The sequence below is a fragment of the Setaria italica genome, chromosome V (genome assembly GCF_000263155.2).
Source record: "Setaria italica strain Yugu1 chromosome V, Setaria_italica_v2.0, whole genome shotgun sequence".
Classification (NCBI taxonomy): domain Eukaryota; kingdom Viridiplantae; phylum Streptophyta; class Magnoliopsida; order Poales; family Poaceae; genus Setaria; species Setaria italica.
The window spans coordinates 43,932,410-43,948,494 of record NC_028454.1 but is presented as its reverse complement, the minus strand read 5'-3'; the positions used below and the strand labels follow the sequence as shown (position 1 = coordinate 43,948,494).

The following is a 16,085-nucleotide window of genomic DNA, read 5'->3' as shown; positions in this document are numbered from 1 at the left end:
AAGGCTTTTCTCATTGCTCGTCGGGGATCTCTGCTCGCCCTGCGAGCTGCGGTCGATCAGGGGTAGGGAGCATTGTTGGTCCGGCTTAGCTAGGGAGTTCGATTAGGAGAGGCGTCCTGTGGATGACTTGTTGCGGGAGGACTCCTCATTACTCCGTAGGGCGCTCCCACCTTGAGTCCTCAAATCGCGACCACACGCGTGGTCACTGGTTGCGATGCTAGCCCCCGAGCCCCCGCGCATTGCAGGAGACCAATCGGGAGGCTAGATTGGCTTTTGATCGTTACCCCTCAAGCGGTCGTTCGCTGGGACGGAGGGGATGAGCCGTGCCACGCTATCCTCGGTGGACGAACCGTGGTGCTCGTTGAGCTGCGAACGGGTCGGTTCGAGTGGAGTCCCGGTCCCCGTTCGGGGGGGTCCGGCTCGGGCCAAGCTGGTGGCGTACTCCAGGCTCCAGTCGGCCAGTTCATATAGTTCCCGAGTCCGTTCGGTCGGATCCGGGGGCTCGTTGCCTTTCCTCGTGGAAAAACCATGAACTTTTGATGCCGGTCTGGACTCGAACGTGAGGTCGGGACGCCCTTGGCTTTCGCTCGCCTGGGTGTTGGCCGCTAGCGGACTCGTCCCTTCTCACCCCTTGCTCGGGCTGTCGAACCCGTAGCGGGCCAGCCTTCAAACCTCTGGACTGTAATGGGCCGTAGGGGCGTTTTTAGCCCCGTATCCCTTATTACCTTTCAGTGGGCCTTGGGCCGAATCGGGGCGGATGCTGCGTCTTGGGCCGAACGTGGGGGACGTTGTGTGCGCGTCTTCCGGGAGGCGGAGTTATGGAGGGCGCCGATCCACGAATTGAGGAGGAGAGGATGTCTCTGCGGCCGATCTTGCACGCGGTTTCCAAAAAGAAAGTGGGCTTTGACAGCGGCGTACCTGGCGCCGCATTTATGGTGACAGGGGCGTCGGTTCCGCTCCCTTCATGCCTTCCCTATAAAAATGAAGGCTCCACCTTGCTGGTTCCGTCCGCCTTCTGCTTTCAAGTCTTTTCGCCCTCTAGACTCGTCCTCAGCTCATCCGCGTCCGCTTCGTCTTCCTCCGCTCAGAGCTACGCCCTTTCTTTCCGTCCCCGTCAAGTTTCTTCCTCCTCCGGCGATGGGATCCTAGGGGATTTCTCACTTCAACTCCTCGCGCGCCGAAGGCCTGGTGAGGAAAGGCCTCCTCTGCGAGAGGATGGAGATGGGCGAGTGGGAGCTGCCGGGGTCGGAGCAGGTGCCGACGCCTCCCGCCGGCTACGTCGTCTCCTTCGCTCACTTCCACGAGCGGGGGTTCGCGACTCCGCCGAGCCGTTTCTTCCGGGAGCTCCTCCACTACTACGGGCTCGAGCTTCAGCACCTCAACCCCAACGGGATCCAGCACATTGCAGCGTTCGTTGCACTGTGCGAGGGGTTCCTGGGCATCGAGCCCAACTTCTCGCTGTGGAAGTACTTCTTCACGGTGAGCCTGTACCAGAAAACGGAGAGGAGGGGGAACCAGCAGCGGTCGCCCCCGGTGCCGATCGGGTGCGTCGGGATCCACCTCCGCCATACTCGCTCCAAGGAGTACATGGCGATGAAGACCTCGGCGTCCCACAAGGGGTGGCACAACCAGTGGTTCTACGTGAAGAACTATTCGAACTCCCCCTTGCCAGAATTTACTGGTCGCACCATCGACGCGGTGCCGGAGGTGTGGTCGTACGGACCGGTCGAGAAGGAGAAGAAGCGGATCCTCGACCTGCTGCAGGCTATCGAGCAGCTGAAGAGGAGAGGGCTTACCGGCGCAGGGGTCATTGGGGCGTACCATGCCCGGCGGGTGGCGCCTCTGATGCTCCGGGTCCGTTCGCTCGCCGCCATGACTCCGGGCGCACCGACCGAGGGCACCGCCCTTGTGGCGGGCGCGCTCGCCGCCTCCGAGATCCGACAGCAGATTCGGGAGGCGTTGGAGGACAAGGACGCTGACTACCCGGTGCCCGGGCACCCGCCGATGCGCCCGGACGAGGGCTTCGTCGACCTAGTAAGGGATTGGGGCGCCGACCTTCTTTTCTCGTGCCTCATGGTCGTCGCTCTGACGCGGGGCCATTTTTGTGTTGGCAGGGCATGCTGACCTGGGTTGTGGACTCGCATCCGCCGGTGCCGGAGGACGTCGATCGGCGGACGTAAAACCGTCTCCTTGCCGAAGAGCAGAATCGCCGTAAGGACAGGGAGACAGCGAAAAAGAGGAAGAAGGCCGCCAAGGAGTTCCAACGGCGGCGGAAAGGGCAGGTCGTGTCGGACGATGATGACAATGACGATGATGATGACGAGGAGGAAGACGAGGAGGATGATGAGGAGGAGGAAGAGCTGGTCTCGTCCCCTCGGTCGGGTGCGCTCGTAATCCGGGAGGCGCGCCCGCAAACGGCCGTGAGGGATGAGGCGGAAGGATCGTCTACCCGGGGCTTGGTTCCGCAAGGCTCCAGGGCCATGCCCCAGGGGTCGGCGCGGGACGCTCCCCAGGAGTCAGCGCGGAGCGCTCCCCGGAGGTCCACAGCGCCCGCCCCCTCCGTCGCGCCTGAGACTCAAGAGCAGCGGAGTGGCGACAAGCGGCCGTTGCCGGATGCCCTGGGGTCAGCGTCCGGCTCCGAGGCGAAGCGCGCGCGTCGTCCTTGCTCCGGAGGAACGTAAGTTGGATTTCCTCGTGAACCTCGCTTCTTTCCCCACCTTGCATTTGTTTCTGCTAACATTTGTTTGTTGTTTCGCAGCGCCGCCCCCCGTGGTCTTGTCCTGCAGCTGGCGCCCAAGAAGGCACTGTGGGTGTCGTCCGCCAATGTGGGGCGGACCGCAGTCCCGCCCGCGGCGAGCGGCGGGGTCCCCGGTGAGGTCACGGGTCCCGCCACGGAAGCGGCCCCCGTGATGGCGACCGGCGGAGTGGCGGCGCCATCGGGCGCGAGAGAGGGCGTGGACCCCGCTCCGCCTTCTGCTTCCCTGGTCAACCTCTCGGTGCAGAGCGTCGCTCCCTAGGGCCCTCAGGCCGGGGAAGTGATCGACCTCGACGCCGACGAGGCGGAGGGGATGGCGGCGACGGGAACAGGGACTGATGTTCCTGTAGCCGCGACAGGGATGGTGGCGGCGACAGAGGAGGGAGTGTCTGCCTCCGTGGCTGTGGCAGAGGGGGCATCGGTGACGGAGGCGGGGACCTCTGCCCCGGAGGTCCCGGCGGAGGTGGCACCGGCGGCGGGGGCGGAGGTGCCCGCTCGAGAGGCTCCGGCAGGGGCGGAGGAGCCCGCCTTGGCGGTCGCGGCAGAAGGCGAGGTGACCACGGGGATACTTGTTCCACCGCCCGCGTCGGGGGCGGTGGCGCCGTCGAGCGGGTCCGCGGCGGCCCTGACAGCGACAGGGGCGCAGGCGCTGGGACCGTCGGCGAACCCGGAGGCTTCCGGGTCGACTCCCGCTTCGGCTTTGGCCACTTCCGCCCCCAGGGCGTGGAGGGGGTCTGTCCTGCGTTGGACGTCCCGTGAGGACCCGCTGAGGCACCTCTTCACCCTGGATGACGCCGCGGAGTGGCGCAAGTGGCAGGCGGTGAAGGGCAGCCTCGCCAGCGCCTGCGCGGCTCTGTCCTCGGTGTTGGGGGAGTTGGACAATGTCGTCCTCCCTGGTAGCCAGGTACGTCGCCCCTCCTGTCGGTGATTGTCCCTTTCCCGCTACCTTGCCCCTGATGGTGTATTGCTTTGTAGGCTCTCCAAGAATGCAGTCAGGGGAAATCTGATTTCCTCCGGCTGGAGCAGGGGCTCTGGGAGCGCTTCAACTTGGAGAGCCAGCGAACCAGGGAGCTATCCATGCAGGTTGCTGCCGCCCAGGGGGTCATTAACGACCTGCAAAGGCGCGAGCAAGCGGCGCAGGAGGAGGTGCGACGGTCGGAAGCCAAATTCCAAGCCGTCGTCGATAAGGCCTGCCTCGACCGCGAGGAGTTCAAGGCCGCTGCTGAAAAGGCCCACCACAATGCCGAGGAGCTCGCACGGCTGAATGGGGAGCATGAAGCCCTTCAGAAGACCGTCGAGCGCATCCGGCGCGAGCGGCAAAAGGCTTGGCAGGACCAGGACGCTGAGAAGGTCCGGAAGGAGGAGGCCGAGAAGGTGGCGGCTGACCTTCGGGCGGAGGTCAGTCAGCTTCAAGCGCAAGCGCGGGAGCTTCAGGCGTCCGTGGCCCAGGAGCGCCAGCTGAAGGCCCAGTACGAGGGTAAGACTCTGTTCATTTCTTTGTCTTTGCGATGTTGCGGTGATTTTTGATTTAGCGGGTTCTTCTGGGTGGTCCTTGCAGGCGAGCTCACCCGGCTGAGGGAGGCGCTCGACGCGGAATGCGCTGAGCATGGCAACCTGCGGGATGCAGTCTGCATCGTCTGTGACAGCCTTAGCGTGGTCCAGGAGGAGGGGACGAGCTCGCTTGTGAGTCATGTCCTCATGACCTACCGCCGAGCCCGCGAGATCGCCCTGGAGGCGCTCCACACCGGCGTGAGGCGAGCCTTCGGGGTCTTCGGCTCCCACTACTCCGGCATCAACTTCGCCGGGATGAGCGGAGGATACGCCGCCGGTTACTCCGAGGCCGAACTGGATGAGATCGACGCATCGGTGTTCAACCCGGCGGAGGCCCTGGCGAAGCTCTTGGAGGATGAGGCCATCCCTCCCGAAGATCCCCCGGTGAACTAACTGTATCGGGCTGGCGCCCCAGATGTAAATACATTAGTTTCAGACTTGTTTCGCGATGGCCATAGAGGCCTTTCCTATAACTTGTTGTGCAAAAGTTTCCGATCCCCTTTCTTGTTTTTTGCACTTGGAAAGTTTAGAGTGCGTTGTCGGGCATGTCAGTAAGCTTTGATGAGCGAAGGTACCGTAGCCGTTGGGGCGTAGGTTTTTTCACAGTCCGATCAATCTTGCCTGAACACCGTTCGCGCACCTTCTCCTTTTTATGCCTAGAAAGTTCAGAAAGGGGGGTTCGGTTCGGAAGGAAAAACGTTTTTTAGATGGTGCCAAGTGGCTTGAGCCGGAGCCCCTGATAGCCCCCGAGGGATATGCGACCCTGGAGCGAAGCCAGGGTCGGATATCCCTGAGCTCGACGGGAAAAGCCTGAACAGAATCGGCTTGAAATTTCTTTTTCCGCAAAAAAGAGAACTTTAGATTTACAGACAAGTCTATGTACAGAACTTGGAAATGAAAACTAGGGGTAAAAACGCCTTAGCTGTTCTATGTTCCAAGCGTTGCCGAAGATCTGCCTGTCGGGGGTCGCTAGCTTGTAGGTGCCTGGCCGTAGTACTTGCGCGACGATGAAAGGACCTTCCCATGGGGGAGTTAGCTTGTGCCGACCCCTGTTATCCTGGACGAGGTGGAGCACCAGGTCGCCAACGTTGAAGGCTCGGCCTTGCACCTTGCGGCTATGGTAACGCCGTAGCGCCTGCTGGTACTTAGCCAAGTGCAGCAGGGCCACGTCGCGGGCCTCGTCGAGCTGATCTTGTGCGTCTTCGAGCGATGCTTGGTTCCCTTGTTCGTCGTACGCCTTGACCCTCGGTGATCCGTATTCCAGGTCGGTGGGCAGGATGGCCTCGGACCCGTAGACCATGAAGAACGGGGTGAAGCCAGTCGCCCGACTAGGGGTTGTCCTCAGGCTCCAAAGGACTGCTGGAAGCTCGGCGACCCACCGTCCGCCAAACTTTTTCAGGCGGTCGAAGATCCGTGGCTTGAGACCCTGAAGTATCATGCCGTTGGCTCTCTCGACCTGCCCGTTCGTGCGGGGGTGTGCCACGGCCGACCAGTCCACTCGGATGCGGTGGTCGTCGCTGAACTGGAGGAATTTCTTCCCGGTGAATTGCATGCCGTTGTCGGTGATGATGGAGTTGGGGATTCCGAAGCGGTGGATGATGTCGGTGAAGAACTGTACCGCCTGCTCAGACTTCATTTGCGCCACCAGTCTTGCTTCGATCCACTTGGAGAACTTGTCGACGATGACAAGCAGGTGGGTGAAGCCCCCGGGCGGTTTCTTGAAGGGCCCGACGAGATCCAGCCCCCAGACCGCGAACGGCCACGTGATGGGGATGGTCTGGAGCGCCTGCGCGGGTAGATGAGTTTGGCGCGCAAAGAACTGGCACCCTTCACAGGTGTGGACTACTTGGGTAGCGTCGGCGACCGCCGTCGGCCAGTAGAAGCCTTGCCGGAAGGCGTTGCCGACGAGGGTCCTTGGCGCAGCGTGGTGGCCGCAGGCTCCAGCGTGGATGTCCTGGATCAGTGCCTTTCCCTATTTGATCGGGATGCAGCGCTGGAGGATGCTGGTGTGGCTTCTCTTGTAGAGCTCCTGATCGATAACGGCGAAGGATTTGGCGCGACGCGCGATCCTACGGGCTTCCATTTTGTTCGCCGGAAGCGTGTCGCAGATGAGGTAGTCGAGGTATGGGGCTCTCCAGTCGGCTGGGGGGTCAGGCCCCGCCACGGGGTCTGCCGCGATTTCCATGACCATGGGGTCGGAGGGGTCGGCTTCCAGGGCCGAGTCGGGCGAAGCGGTGCCGACCCCGTCGGTGCTGGTGTCCGGGCCTGGGATGGGTGGCGCGCTGCCTACCTCCTCTAGGTCGGGGCCCAACCCCAAGGCCGGGGGCGCTTCGCCGACCCTCGCTGGCTCTGGGTAACGGATTGAAGGCTTGAACTGGTCGCTGATGAAGACGCCGTCGGGGACGGGCATTCGGCCGGATGCTACCTTCGCCAGCTCGTCGGCGGCTTCGTTGAAGCGCCTTGCGACGTGGTTGAGTTCCATCCCGTCGAACTTGTCTTCAAGCTTGCGAACCTCGTTGCAGTAGGCTGCCATCTTAGGGTCGTGGCAGCTCCACTCCTTCATGACTTGTTCAACGACTAGCTGGGAGTCGCCCCGGATGTCTAGCCGACGGATGCCCAGTTCGATGGCGATGCGAAGCCCATTGAGGAGGGCCTCGTACTCAGCGACATTGTTGGATGCAGGAAAGTGGAGGCGGATCATGTACCTGATGCGCATGCCTAGAGGAGAGACGAAGACGAGACCTGCTCCGGCACGGGCCCTCATCAGCGACCCATCGAAGTACATCGTCCAGTACTCCTGCTTCTCCGGCGCCGATGGCGTCTGAACCTCCGTCCCCTCTGCCACGAAATCAGCGAGTACCTAGGACTTGATGGCGGTGCAGGGGGCGTAGGCGATGCCCTGGTCCATGAGCTCGAGCGCCCACTTCGCGATCCGTCCCGTGGCGTCCTGGTTCTGGATTACTTCGCCTAGTGGGAACGACGAGACAACCGTTACCGGGTGGGAGGTGAAGTAGTGGCGCAGCTTCCTCTTTGTGATGAGGACGGCGTAGATGAGCTTTTGGATCTGCAGGTAGCGCACCTTGGACTCGGACAAGACTTCGCTGATGAAATACACCGGGCGTTGCACCTTGAGAGCGTGTCCTTCCTCTTCTCGTTCCACCACCAGGGCCGCGCTAACCACCTGGGTGGTCGCCGCGATGTAGAGCAGGAGTGGCTCGCCGTCGGTTAGCGGGACCAGGACCAGGGCCTTCGTCAGGAGGTCCTTGAGCCGGTCAAGTGCCTCCTGGGCCTCGCCGGTCCATTCGAAGCGGTCAGTCTTCTTCAGGAGTCGATAGAGAGGAAGCCCCCGCTCGCCAAGGCGCAAGATGAAGCGACTCAGGGCCGCTAAGCATCCCGTGACGCGCTGGACTCCCTTTATGTTCCGGATTGGCCCCATGTCGCTGATGGCCGCTATCTTCTCCGGATTGGCTTCGATGACGCGCACGGAGACGATGAAGCCTAACAGCATGCCTCTTGGGACTCCGAAAACACACTTTTCGGGATTGAGCTTAATGCGCTTATCCCTCAGCCTTTCGAAGGCTAGTTCGAGGTCGGGGACGAGCTGGTCGCCCCTCTTGGATTTGACTACGATATCATCAACGTCAGCCTCAACGGTCCGCCTGATGAGGTCCCCGAAGCACTTCAGCATGCATCGCTGGAATGTAGCCCCCGTGTTTTTGAGGCCGAACGGCATCTTAACGTAGCAGTAGGGGCCGAAGGGGGTGATGAAAGAGGTAGCGAGCTGGTCGGATTCCTTCATCATGATCTAGTGGTAGCCGGAATACGCGTCAAGGAAGCTAAGGGTTTCGCACCCGGCGGTCGAGTCGACTATCTGATCTATGCGTGGCAAAGGAAACGGATCGTTTGGACACGCATTGTTGAGACCGGTATAATCAACACACATCCTCCATTTCCCATTCTTTTTTCATACAAGAACAGGGTTAGCTAGCCACTCGGGGTGGTACACTTCCTTGATGAATCCGGCTGTCAAAAGCTTCTGGAGCTCCTCGCCGATGGCCTTGCGCCTCTCCTCGTCGAAACGGCGCAGTCCTTGCTTCACTGGCTTGGAGCCGGCCTTGATGTTCAAGGAGTGCTCGGCGACTTCTCTCGGAATGCCGGGCATGTCCGAAGGCTTCCACACGAAGACGTCGCTGTTCGCGCGGAGGAAGTCGACGAGCGCGCTTTCCTTTTTGGGGGATAGGGTAGCGCCGATCCGCACGGTCCTGCCGTCGGAGCTGCTGGGGTCGAGGAGGACCTCCTTGATGCCTTCGGTGGCCTCAAAGGAGGTGCCCGACTGCTTGGAGTCGGGTTGGTCCTCGGCTCCCTCCGCGAGCTGGGTCGCCAGATCGCTCGTGACGGTGATGGCCGCGGCGTACTCACAGCATTCCACGTCGCACTCATACGCCTTCTGGAAGGATGTGCCGATGGTGATGACCCCGTTGGGCCCCGGCAGCTTGAGCTTGAGGTAGGTGTAGTTGGGGATGGCCATGAACTTCGCGTAGCATGGCCGCCCCAAGATGGCGTGGTAGGTTCCGCGGAGCCCCACCACCTCGAAGGTGAGGACCTCCTTCCTGTAGTTGGAGGAGTCCCGAAAGTGACGGGCAAGTCAATTTGCCCGAGAGGCATCGCCTGTTTTCCCGGCACGACGCCGTGGAACGGCGCCTTGCTGGGATGGAGGCGGGAGCGGTCAATCCCCATAGCGTCGAGGGTCTCGGCGTAGAGGATGTTGAGGCCGCTGCCTCCATCCATGAGCACCTTGGTGAGGCGCGTCGTGCCGACGATGGGGTCGACGACGGGGGGTAGCGTCCTGGATGCCGGATGCATCCCAGGTGGTCGGACCGATCGAAGGTGATGGCCGGTCCCGACCAGTCGAGGAAGGCTGGCGTTGTCGGCTCGGCCACGTAGACCTCTCGACGCTCCAGCTTCTGCTGGCGCTTGGAGTCGTACGCCGCCGGGCCGTCGAAGATCATGAAGCAGCCGTCCACCTTGGGGAAGCCATCTTCCTTCTCTTCGTCGCCCTTCTTCTCTTCATCGGGCTTCCGCTTCCGGTCGCCCTTCACTGGATTACCTACAAAGTACCTCTTCATGAGGTTGCAGTCTTTGTAGGCATGCTTCGCGGGGAACTCGTGGTTCGGGCACGGTCCCTCAAGTAATTTGTCGAAGAAGCCAGGAGTGCCCTCCCGGGGCGGCTGTCCTCGCTTGCGCTCGACAGCAGCGACGAGGGGAGCCTCGCGTCGCTGTTTGCCCTTCTTCTTCTGCTGGCGGTTGGAGGTGCCTTCGTCAGCATCCTTCTCCCGCTTTGCCTTGCCTTTGGAGCGGTCGAAGATCGCTCCAACAGCCTCTTTGCCCGAGGCGTAGCTGGTGGCAATGTTGAGGAGCTCCTCCGTGGTCCGCGGGCCTCGGCGCCCTAGCTCGTGGACGAGGGGTCGGCAGGAGGTTCCCGCTAAGAAGGCCCCTATGACGTCGGCATCCGCGACGTTGGAGAGCTCGGTGCGCTTCCTGGAGAAGCACCGGATGTAGTCCCGGAGGGATTCGTCTGCTCCCTAGCGACAGCTCCGGAGATCCCAGGAGTTGCCGGGGCGCGTGTACGTGCCCTGGAAGTTTCCTATAAATATCTCCTTCAGGTCGTTCCAGCAGCGGATACGTCCCGAAGGGATATGTTCTAGCCAGGCTCGTGCCGAGTCGGCCAGGAAGAGTGGTAGGTTGCGGATGATGAATAGATCATCGTCCGCCCCGCCGGCTTGACATGCGAGCCGGTAGTCGCTGAGCCAAACCCCGGGGTTCGTCTCCCCTGAGTATTTGGCTACGTTGGTCGGTTGCCTAAAGTGCGGCGGAAAAGGCGCGTTCAGGATGCGCGTGGAGAAGGCCCGCGGCCCCACCGGGTCGGGGCTCGGGCTGCGGTCCTCCTCGCTGTCGTAACGCCCGCCGTGGTGGACGTGGTAGCCGCGATCTACCCCGTCCTCCCTATCCGCGCGGGAGCGCCTCCGCGCGTCCAGGGTGTCGCGGGCGTCGCGGACGGGACCGACGCGTCGATGGACGGATCGAGCCCCGCCTCCCGCGGGTGGTGGTGTCCGCCGAACGGACGCGGCCTGGTTTGCCCTAGGAGGAGGCTGGTGGACAGACTCCCCCCGTCTCTCCGGGGGCGTGTCGGGCGCCGCCCTGCTGGCGTTTTGCCCGCGTCGTCGAGACGCGGAACTTTCCGCCTGCTGGACGGCGGCGCATTTGAGCAAGTCGCGCATCTCCCGACGCGCCCGTCGCTCCTCGGGCGTCACCGACTTGGGGAGTTGCCGGAGTAGGGCCGCCACAGCTGCGACGTTCTAGCTAGCGTGGGCGAAGAGCTGAGGGCGCTCTTCGTCCGCGCAAATGCGTTGCTGGACGTCGCGCGCCCGCTGTCGTGCTCCGCCTTCGTGGCGGGGGCGCTCGACCTCATGGCGGGATGCTGCGTGCGCCTCTGGCTGCCGAAGGCGCTCCGGGGCCCTTGGCAAGGCCCCGGTCGTAGCTGCGGCGTGCGGGAGAGGAGTCCTCTGTCTCCCTTCGGCGCCATCGTCGTTGGACCCCTCGGAGTGCACTTCGGCCATGAAGCACTCACGCGAGGGGTGGTGGCTCCCGTTGCTGGAGCCGACGTCAGAGATCATCCTCGCCACGCCCGCGAGTTTGCCGCTCGCGGGTGACACGGTCATGGACCGCGTCAGGAGGCGACCGTAAGTTGCCGCGGCATTGCGCAGCCCAAAGAGCCGACCATTTGGGAAGGGCCCTCCGGCGCGCGCCTGGCCGCTCACCGCTGTCCCGACGGCGGGGCCGGAGATGGCGGGACGAGCAGGCAAGACGAGGAGAGGGATCAGTTCGATCCCCTCCCCGGTGGCGAGGAAGTCCAGGCTCCTGAAGCGGAGCAAGGAACCCGGAGCGAAGATGATGTCGTGGCTGGCCACCTAAAGCCGGAGACGTACGCGCAAAGGTCCCCTACCTGGCGCGCCAACTGTCGTTGTCAGGATTTGTGGATCGAGACTTAGACTAGTAAATTTCTTTTATGCGCGTAAGGCTTCGGATGGTGGCGTGGGAGACACGGGGTTAGACTGGTTCGGGCAAAGAAGGCCCTACGTCCAGTATCGAGGCTGCTCGTGTTACCCACGCGGGGTTCTGTAGTAGGGGTTACAGATGGGCGAGAGAGGGAACTAATCTCAGGTCTCTTGAGGGTGGTTGTGCTCTAAGGGAGTGTGAGAGTGTGCTGCTGGCTTGAGGAAAAAAGTCTCTCCCCCCGTCTCGTGACCCCCGGTCCTCCTTTTATAGCACAAGAAGGAGCCCGGGGTTACAGTTGAGACGGGCCTTAGGAGAGGAAGCAGAAAGGATAAGCCAAAAAGAAAAATAATACAAGGGAGGGCCCCGAGGCCGCCGCTCCCAATCCGGCCCTCGGTCTCTATCAGCGCGCCCGACGAGGGAGGGCGATTCCCTCCTGATCTTGTCGATGATCTCCCTGGTCGCCATCGCCGTCGAGAGTGATGATGAGCCTCAGCCTCGGCATCCGTGCCCGCCGGGGAGAAGGCCTGATTCTGTTGCCCCGCTGATTACCGTAAGACCCGGACGTCGCATCCCTAACGCTGCAGTTAGGAGCACGGGGCGCGAGAGCAAGCGATGCGTCCTCCTGTGTCGTTCGGCGCGGCTCATGAGTACCCTGTGGCGAATCAGAAGGAGCCGTGGCCACTGCAGCCTGCGCCGCACGGCCGTGCTCCGGTATTCGTGACCGGTTACGTTGGGGACCGCTCCCTTGTGGCTTGACAGGGCCGCGGCGCATTTATGGCGAGGTCGATAGGGGGACCCACGAGATCGTTATCCTTATCCTCCGGTCCGCGCCCGAGGGGAATATCCGTCTCGTGGACCCGAGTGAGTCCGACCCCCGCGTCCAGGGTCGGGCGAGGTGGAGTTTCTGTGTTGGGGTCGGGCGCTCCCGACCCCGGTTCCTCGGGTCGGACGAGGCGGAGCCTTGCGGCGAGGGGTCGGGCGCTCCCGACCCTGGGACCGCGGTCGGGCGAGGCGGAGTCCCTCAATCGAGGGGTCGGGATTGTCCGACCCTGGGGCCCTGGGCCGAGCAAGACGGAGTGGGATGTTCTCTGCCTTCACTGGGCCGGATGTGATCATAATTACCGCAGGTGGGCCTGGGCCTTCATGACTGTTGCTTTAAGCGGTTTTGGGAGGTCGTTAATATTTCCCCCCAACAGGGCTCTCGCTATCTAAACCAGAGAAGGAAAGTCCCCGAATCAAAGTGATAAGGTCGGGACGAAGTTCATAGCCGGATGTGAGAATTGGGTGTTCGGATGGTGATGGCTCACAGAACTCACCCCTAGGAGAAGACAGGTTTTGGATAGAAGGCTTCTCCATGATAGCGGGGGTAAAGGTAGAAGAAAGAAAACTAAAAAGATACGAGGATGACTAGGTAACAAGATAGCTACAACAACCGTTCCCAAGCAAGGATGCCAGAAACCTTGTTGGTATATTTAACGAATGCGAATAAATCTGCAAGCGTACGGATACCGTTGTAGCTTTCATCTTAGAGTATTCCAAGGGTATCGAATCCAAGGGAACATATGTATACTAAATCCTAGTCTAGTCGGTCCAAGGACACACCAAGATAGATGGCGAGGGTAGAGAGGATTCCTAGAGATAATTCTATAGGGGAGTTAAAGGTCGATCTCTTGGTTAATGAACTTGCTTTGGGCACTGGCTTACCTTGAATTCGTCAGGCATCTCCGGCCAACGGCTTTACGCTATATCCAAATGTGGAGGATTATAAAGGACCAATAGGGTTGTCACCACCAACTGCCTACCTCTAGCAACCCGTGGGATATAAGGCAAAGGAAGGATAACCCTTAGTATAGACACCACGTCTACGCTACTGATTACTACAGCAGTCTAAATACATCTAACGTCCCATAGCAAACATACAACACTCCATATAAATACGGAGCGACGAACCCGCAAGTAAGAGAACTGATCTCACTCAACTATAGGAACTACTATGAGAAAGTAATCACGAATACAAACTTACTTTATACCTAAGGAAGCCAGCATTTGTAGAGGTGTAAGCTTGGAGAAGGGCGCCGACAGACCCGACGCTTCCTCGAACTACCCTTCACTCTCTCCCTACTCTAAGCACTAGTTAAGTAGCACTCCACCTTTGCAATGAAGCTCTAAAATCCTCTTGAGTGGTGTTGGTGGCGTGTCTTGAAATGAGACCCCTCCCCTTCTATTTATAGGCACTTGGGGTCGGTTCCTGAGGGGAATATTCGGGGAATCTTCCACAACCGCCATTGCAAGGTCGGTAACTAGCGACACGTGGCGACTGGAGGTGAACGGAGCCACCACCCTGAGGAACCACCTTAGGCAATCGCCTTTAGCTGGGTACCTGCCAGGTGAGTCCCCATGTGGGTACGCGGTGTTTTGCAGTGACTCTTATTGGTTTACTCCCATTTGTGAGCTCTTCAATCTGTGTGCTTGCTTCTGATTGGTTGAGAGTGTGTTTCCTTTCTCTTGGGGTGTGTTTTCTCCTCTAATGGACCTGCATACAAATATTCACCAACACTTGTGGAATTTGTTAGTAATAACTCCTACCACTACTGTTGATGCTCGTTTTTTATGTGTTTATGCAGGAGTTGACGACCTAAATTTGGTACTTATGAGCCATCAACAATATCCTTCTAGAGTTCTTTTCTGAAAATTCTAGCAAGTATTTATCCTTGATTTCCTTGATTTTACACTCCAGATTGAAAGCTATCCCATTCTCTGTTCATAGCTGCACCTCTGCTAATCTTCTATAAAAGTTGAGCAGCCTCCCTGCGTGTTTTCTCCATAAGGTCTCCTCCTGCACACATTTGGACGAACTCCCAATATAATAGTTGAGCAGCCTCCTTGAGTGTTTTCTCCATAAGGTCTCCTCCTGCACACATTCTGATATTTTTAGGTTAGTGAAAATAGAATGTATACAACAACACATCACCTGAGAATTCAAGCTTAGTTCCTTGTTCAATTAATCTATTAAATCTGTTCCAGGCTTGATTTATCCCTAATCTTTTCCTTGCACAAATGAGTTGTAGATTTTCCCTTAGGCCCCGTTTGTTTCCCTAGAATTGAAACTTCTATTCCATGAATCTTATTCTAGAAATTAGATTTCCTATCCATAGGAAATGGATTCCGTAGAATTTGATTCAATTGAAATTTCTTTTTTGGATGTACCCAGAAAGTTTTTCTTAGAATTAAATTCCAAATGCTATTTGGATGCATTACCGCGAACAGCAGCAACAGCCTCTGTAGCACCCTGTACTTCTCCAGGACTGCCCTGACCCTCAACACGGGCTGCTCACCGCGGCGCCCCGTGGCCTTCTCTTCCTCCATGAGCTCATCTCTGGTGCCGCCACCAGGCAGGAGGCTCGTGTGGACGTGGTGGCAGATGAGGGAGTAGAGCGCGAAGGTGCCACCTTCCCCGCCGTCGTCGGCATGGAGCACGATGAGCACGTACTTGAGGAGTGTGATGAGGGTCAGCATCCAGAAGACGAAGGAGAGGACGCCGTAGATCTCCTCGTTGCCCGCCGGGTGCTGGATGTCGTTGCCGACGAAGGCGCTCTTGTAGACGTAGAGCAGCGATGTGGCCATGTCGCCGTACACCACCCGAGGCTCTGGCACGCGAGCAACAACGTCGCACGCCATGACTCCCCGCGCCACCTCTGCGGGAGAAGAAGCAGCAATCAAGCAAGCAGTCAAGAAATGGAGGAGCGAAGCCCCACAACCCAACATAGACCAGTGCTCCAAATCCAAGTACCCCAGGCCACGAGCTGGCTGCCTCACCTTCCCGTGCGCCGCCGCCGCGCCGCCCGCGACCTCCAGATCCATGTGCCCGGCTCTAGCCCTGACTCCCGCACGCGCGCCTCAATGCGTCACGCCTGCTGCCTCCATGGCGGCAAACCTCGTTGAATCGCTGCAAGGGAACAAGGAGGAGGGGGCGGCAGAGGTGGAAGAGGGGCTAGCAGAGGAGGGGGCCATGGCGCGGGAGGCGACAGCGTAGCGCTCGGGGAGTCTGTCGGGGGCGGCGGGTCGGGGGTGAGAAGGAGTCGAGGGAGGTGAGTCAGGGGAGGCCGTCGGGTAGGGAAATCGTTTCCTGTTTTTTGTTCGGAATGTGCGGTAGGCTAAGCTGGAATCCTGAGGAATGTTCGTTTTCAATTCCGGGGGAGCCAAACATGTCGACCTTAGAAACTAATTCCAATTCCATCTGAGTCCAACAAAACAAACAGGCCCTTAGAGATTTCCCAAGGTTTAACAATCCACAGAACAAGGGATTTGCATGCTTAACTAAGCACTAATCTAAGTAACTTAGTGTACGATGAGATTGATCTAACCAATTAAACTAAGAAATCTAGATCAAAGTGGGTAGATAGAGTAAATGTGTGCACAGGATAGATAAAATACTTATCCTAAGAATCTAGATCACTTGCAGATGCAATCATCAAGAATTAAAGAAACAGATCTAAATACTATCGTGAGTTGATGTGAACCATGGCCAACACTGTCATGTACCGGTAACAGCAAGCAAACGAAAATAAAAAACAAAAGACCTGTGTCCGCCCGCGGGCTACGGGCTGCCACCTTCATTCGTTAACGGGCCGCACTCAGGCCTACACCGACCTACGAAGAGCATTTCCGAACCCTACCAACGCCCGCAGCGCTCGCCGAGGCACCTTAGCAAGTCACCGACAGG

The 16,085-nt window shown here is 59.5% G+C and overlaps 2 protein-coding genes across 2 annotated transcripts in view; both read left to right on the top strand.

Moving 5' to 3' along the window:
- LOC101778424 overlaps positions 1–16,085 on the top strand; it is a 35,006-nt gene that overhangs the window by 14,588 nt on the left and 4,333 nt on the right. The window lies entirely within an intron of this gene.
- On the top strand, positions 2,481–3,017 carry LOC105914437. The gene is made up of 2 exons (XM_012846064.1): positions 2,481–2,677; positions 2,759–3,017. Exons 1-2 carry the CDS (start codon positions 2,481–2,483, stop codon positions 3,015–3,017), a joined length of 456 nt encoding a protein of 151 aa, XP_012701518.1.

Coding starts and splice junctions, on each gene's coding strand:
- LOC105914437 (XM_012846064.1), top strand. CDS start 2,481: ATGCCCCAGGGGTCGGCGCGGGACGCTCCCCAGGAGTCAGCGCGGAGC. Junction 2,678..2,758: donor CGTCCTTGCTCCGGAGGAAC/GTAAGTTGGATT, acceptor GTTGTTTCGCAG/CGCCGCCCCCCGTGGTCTTG.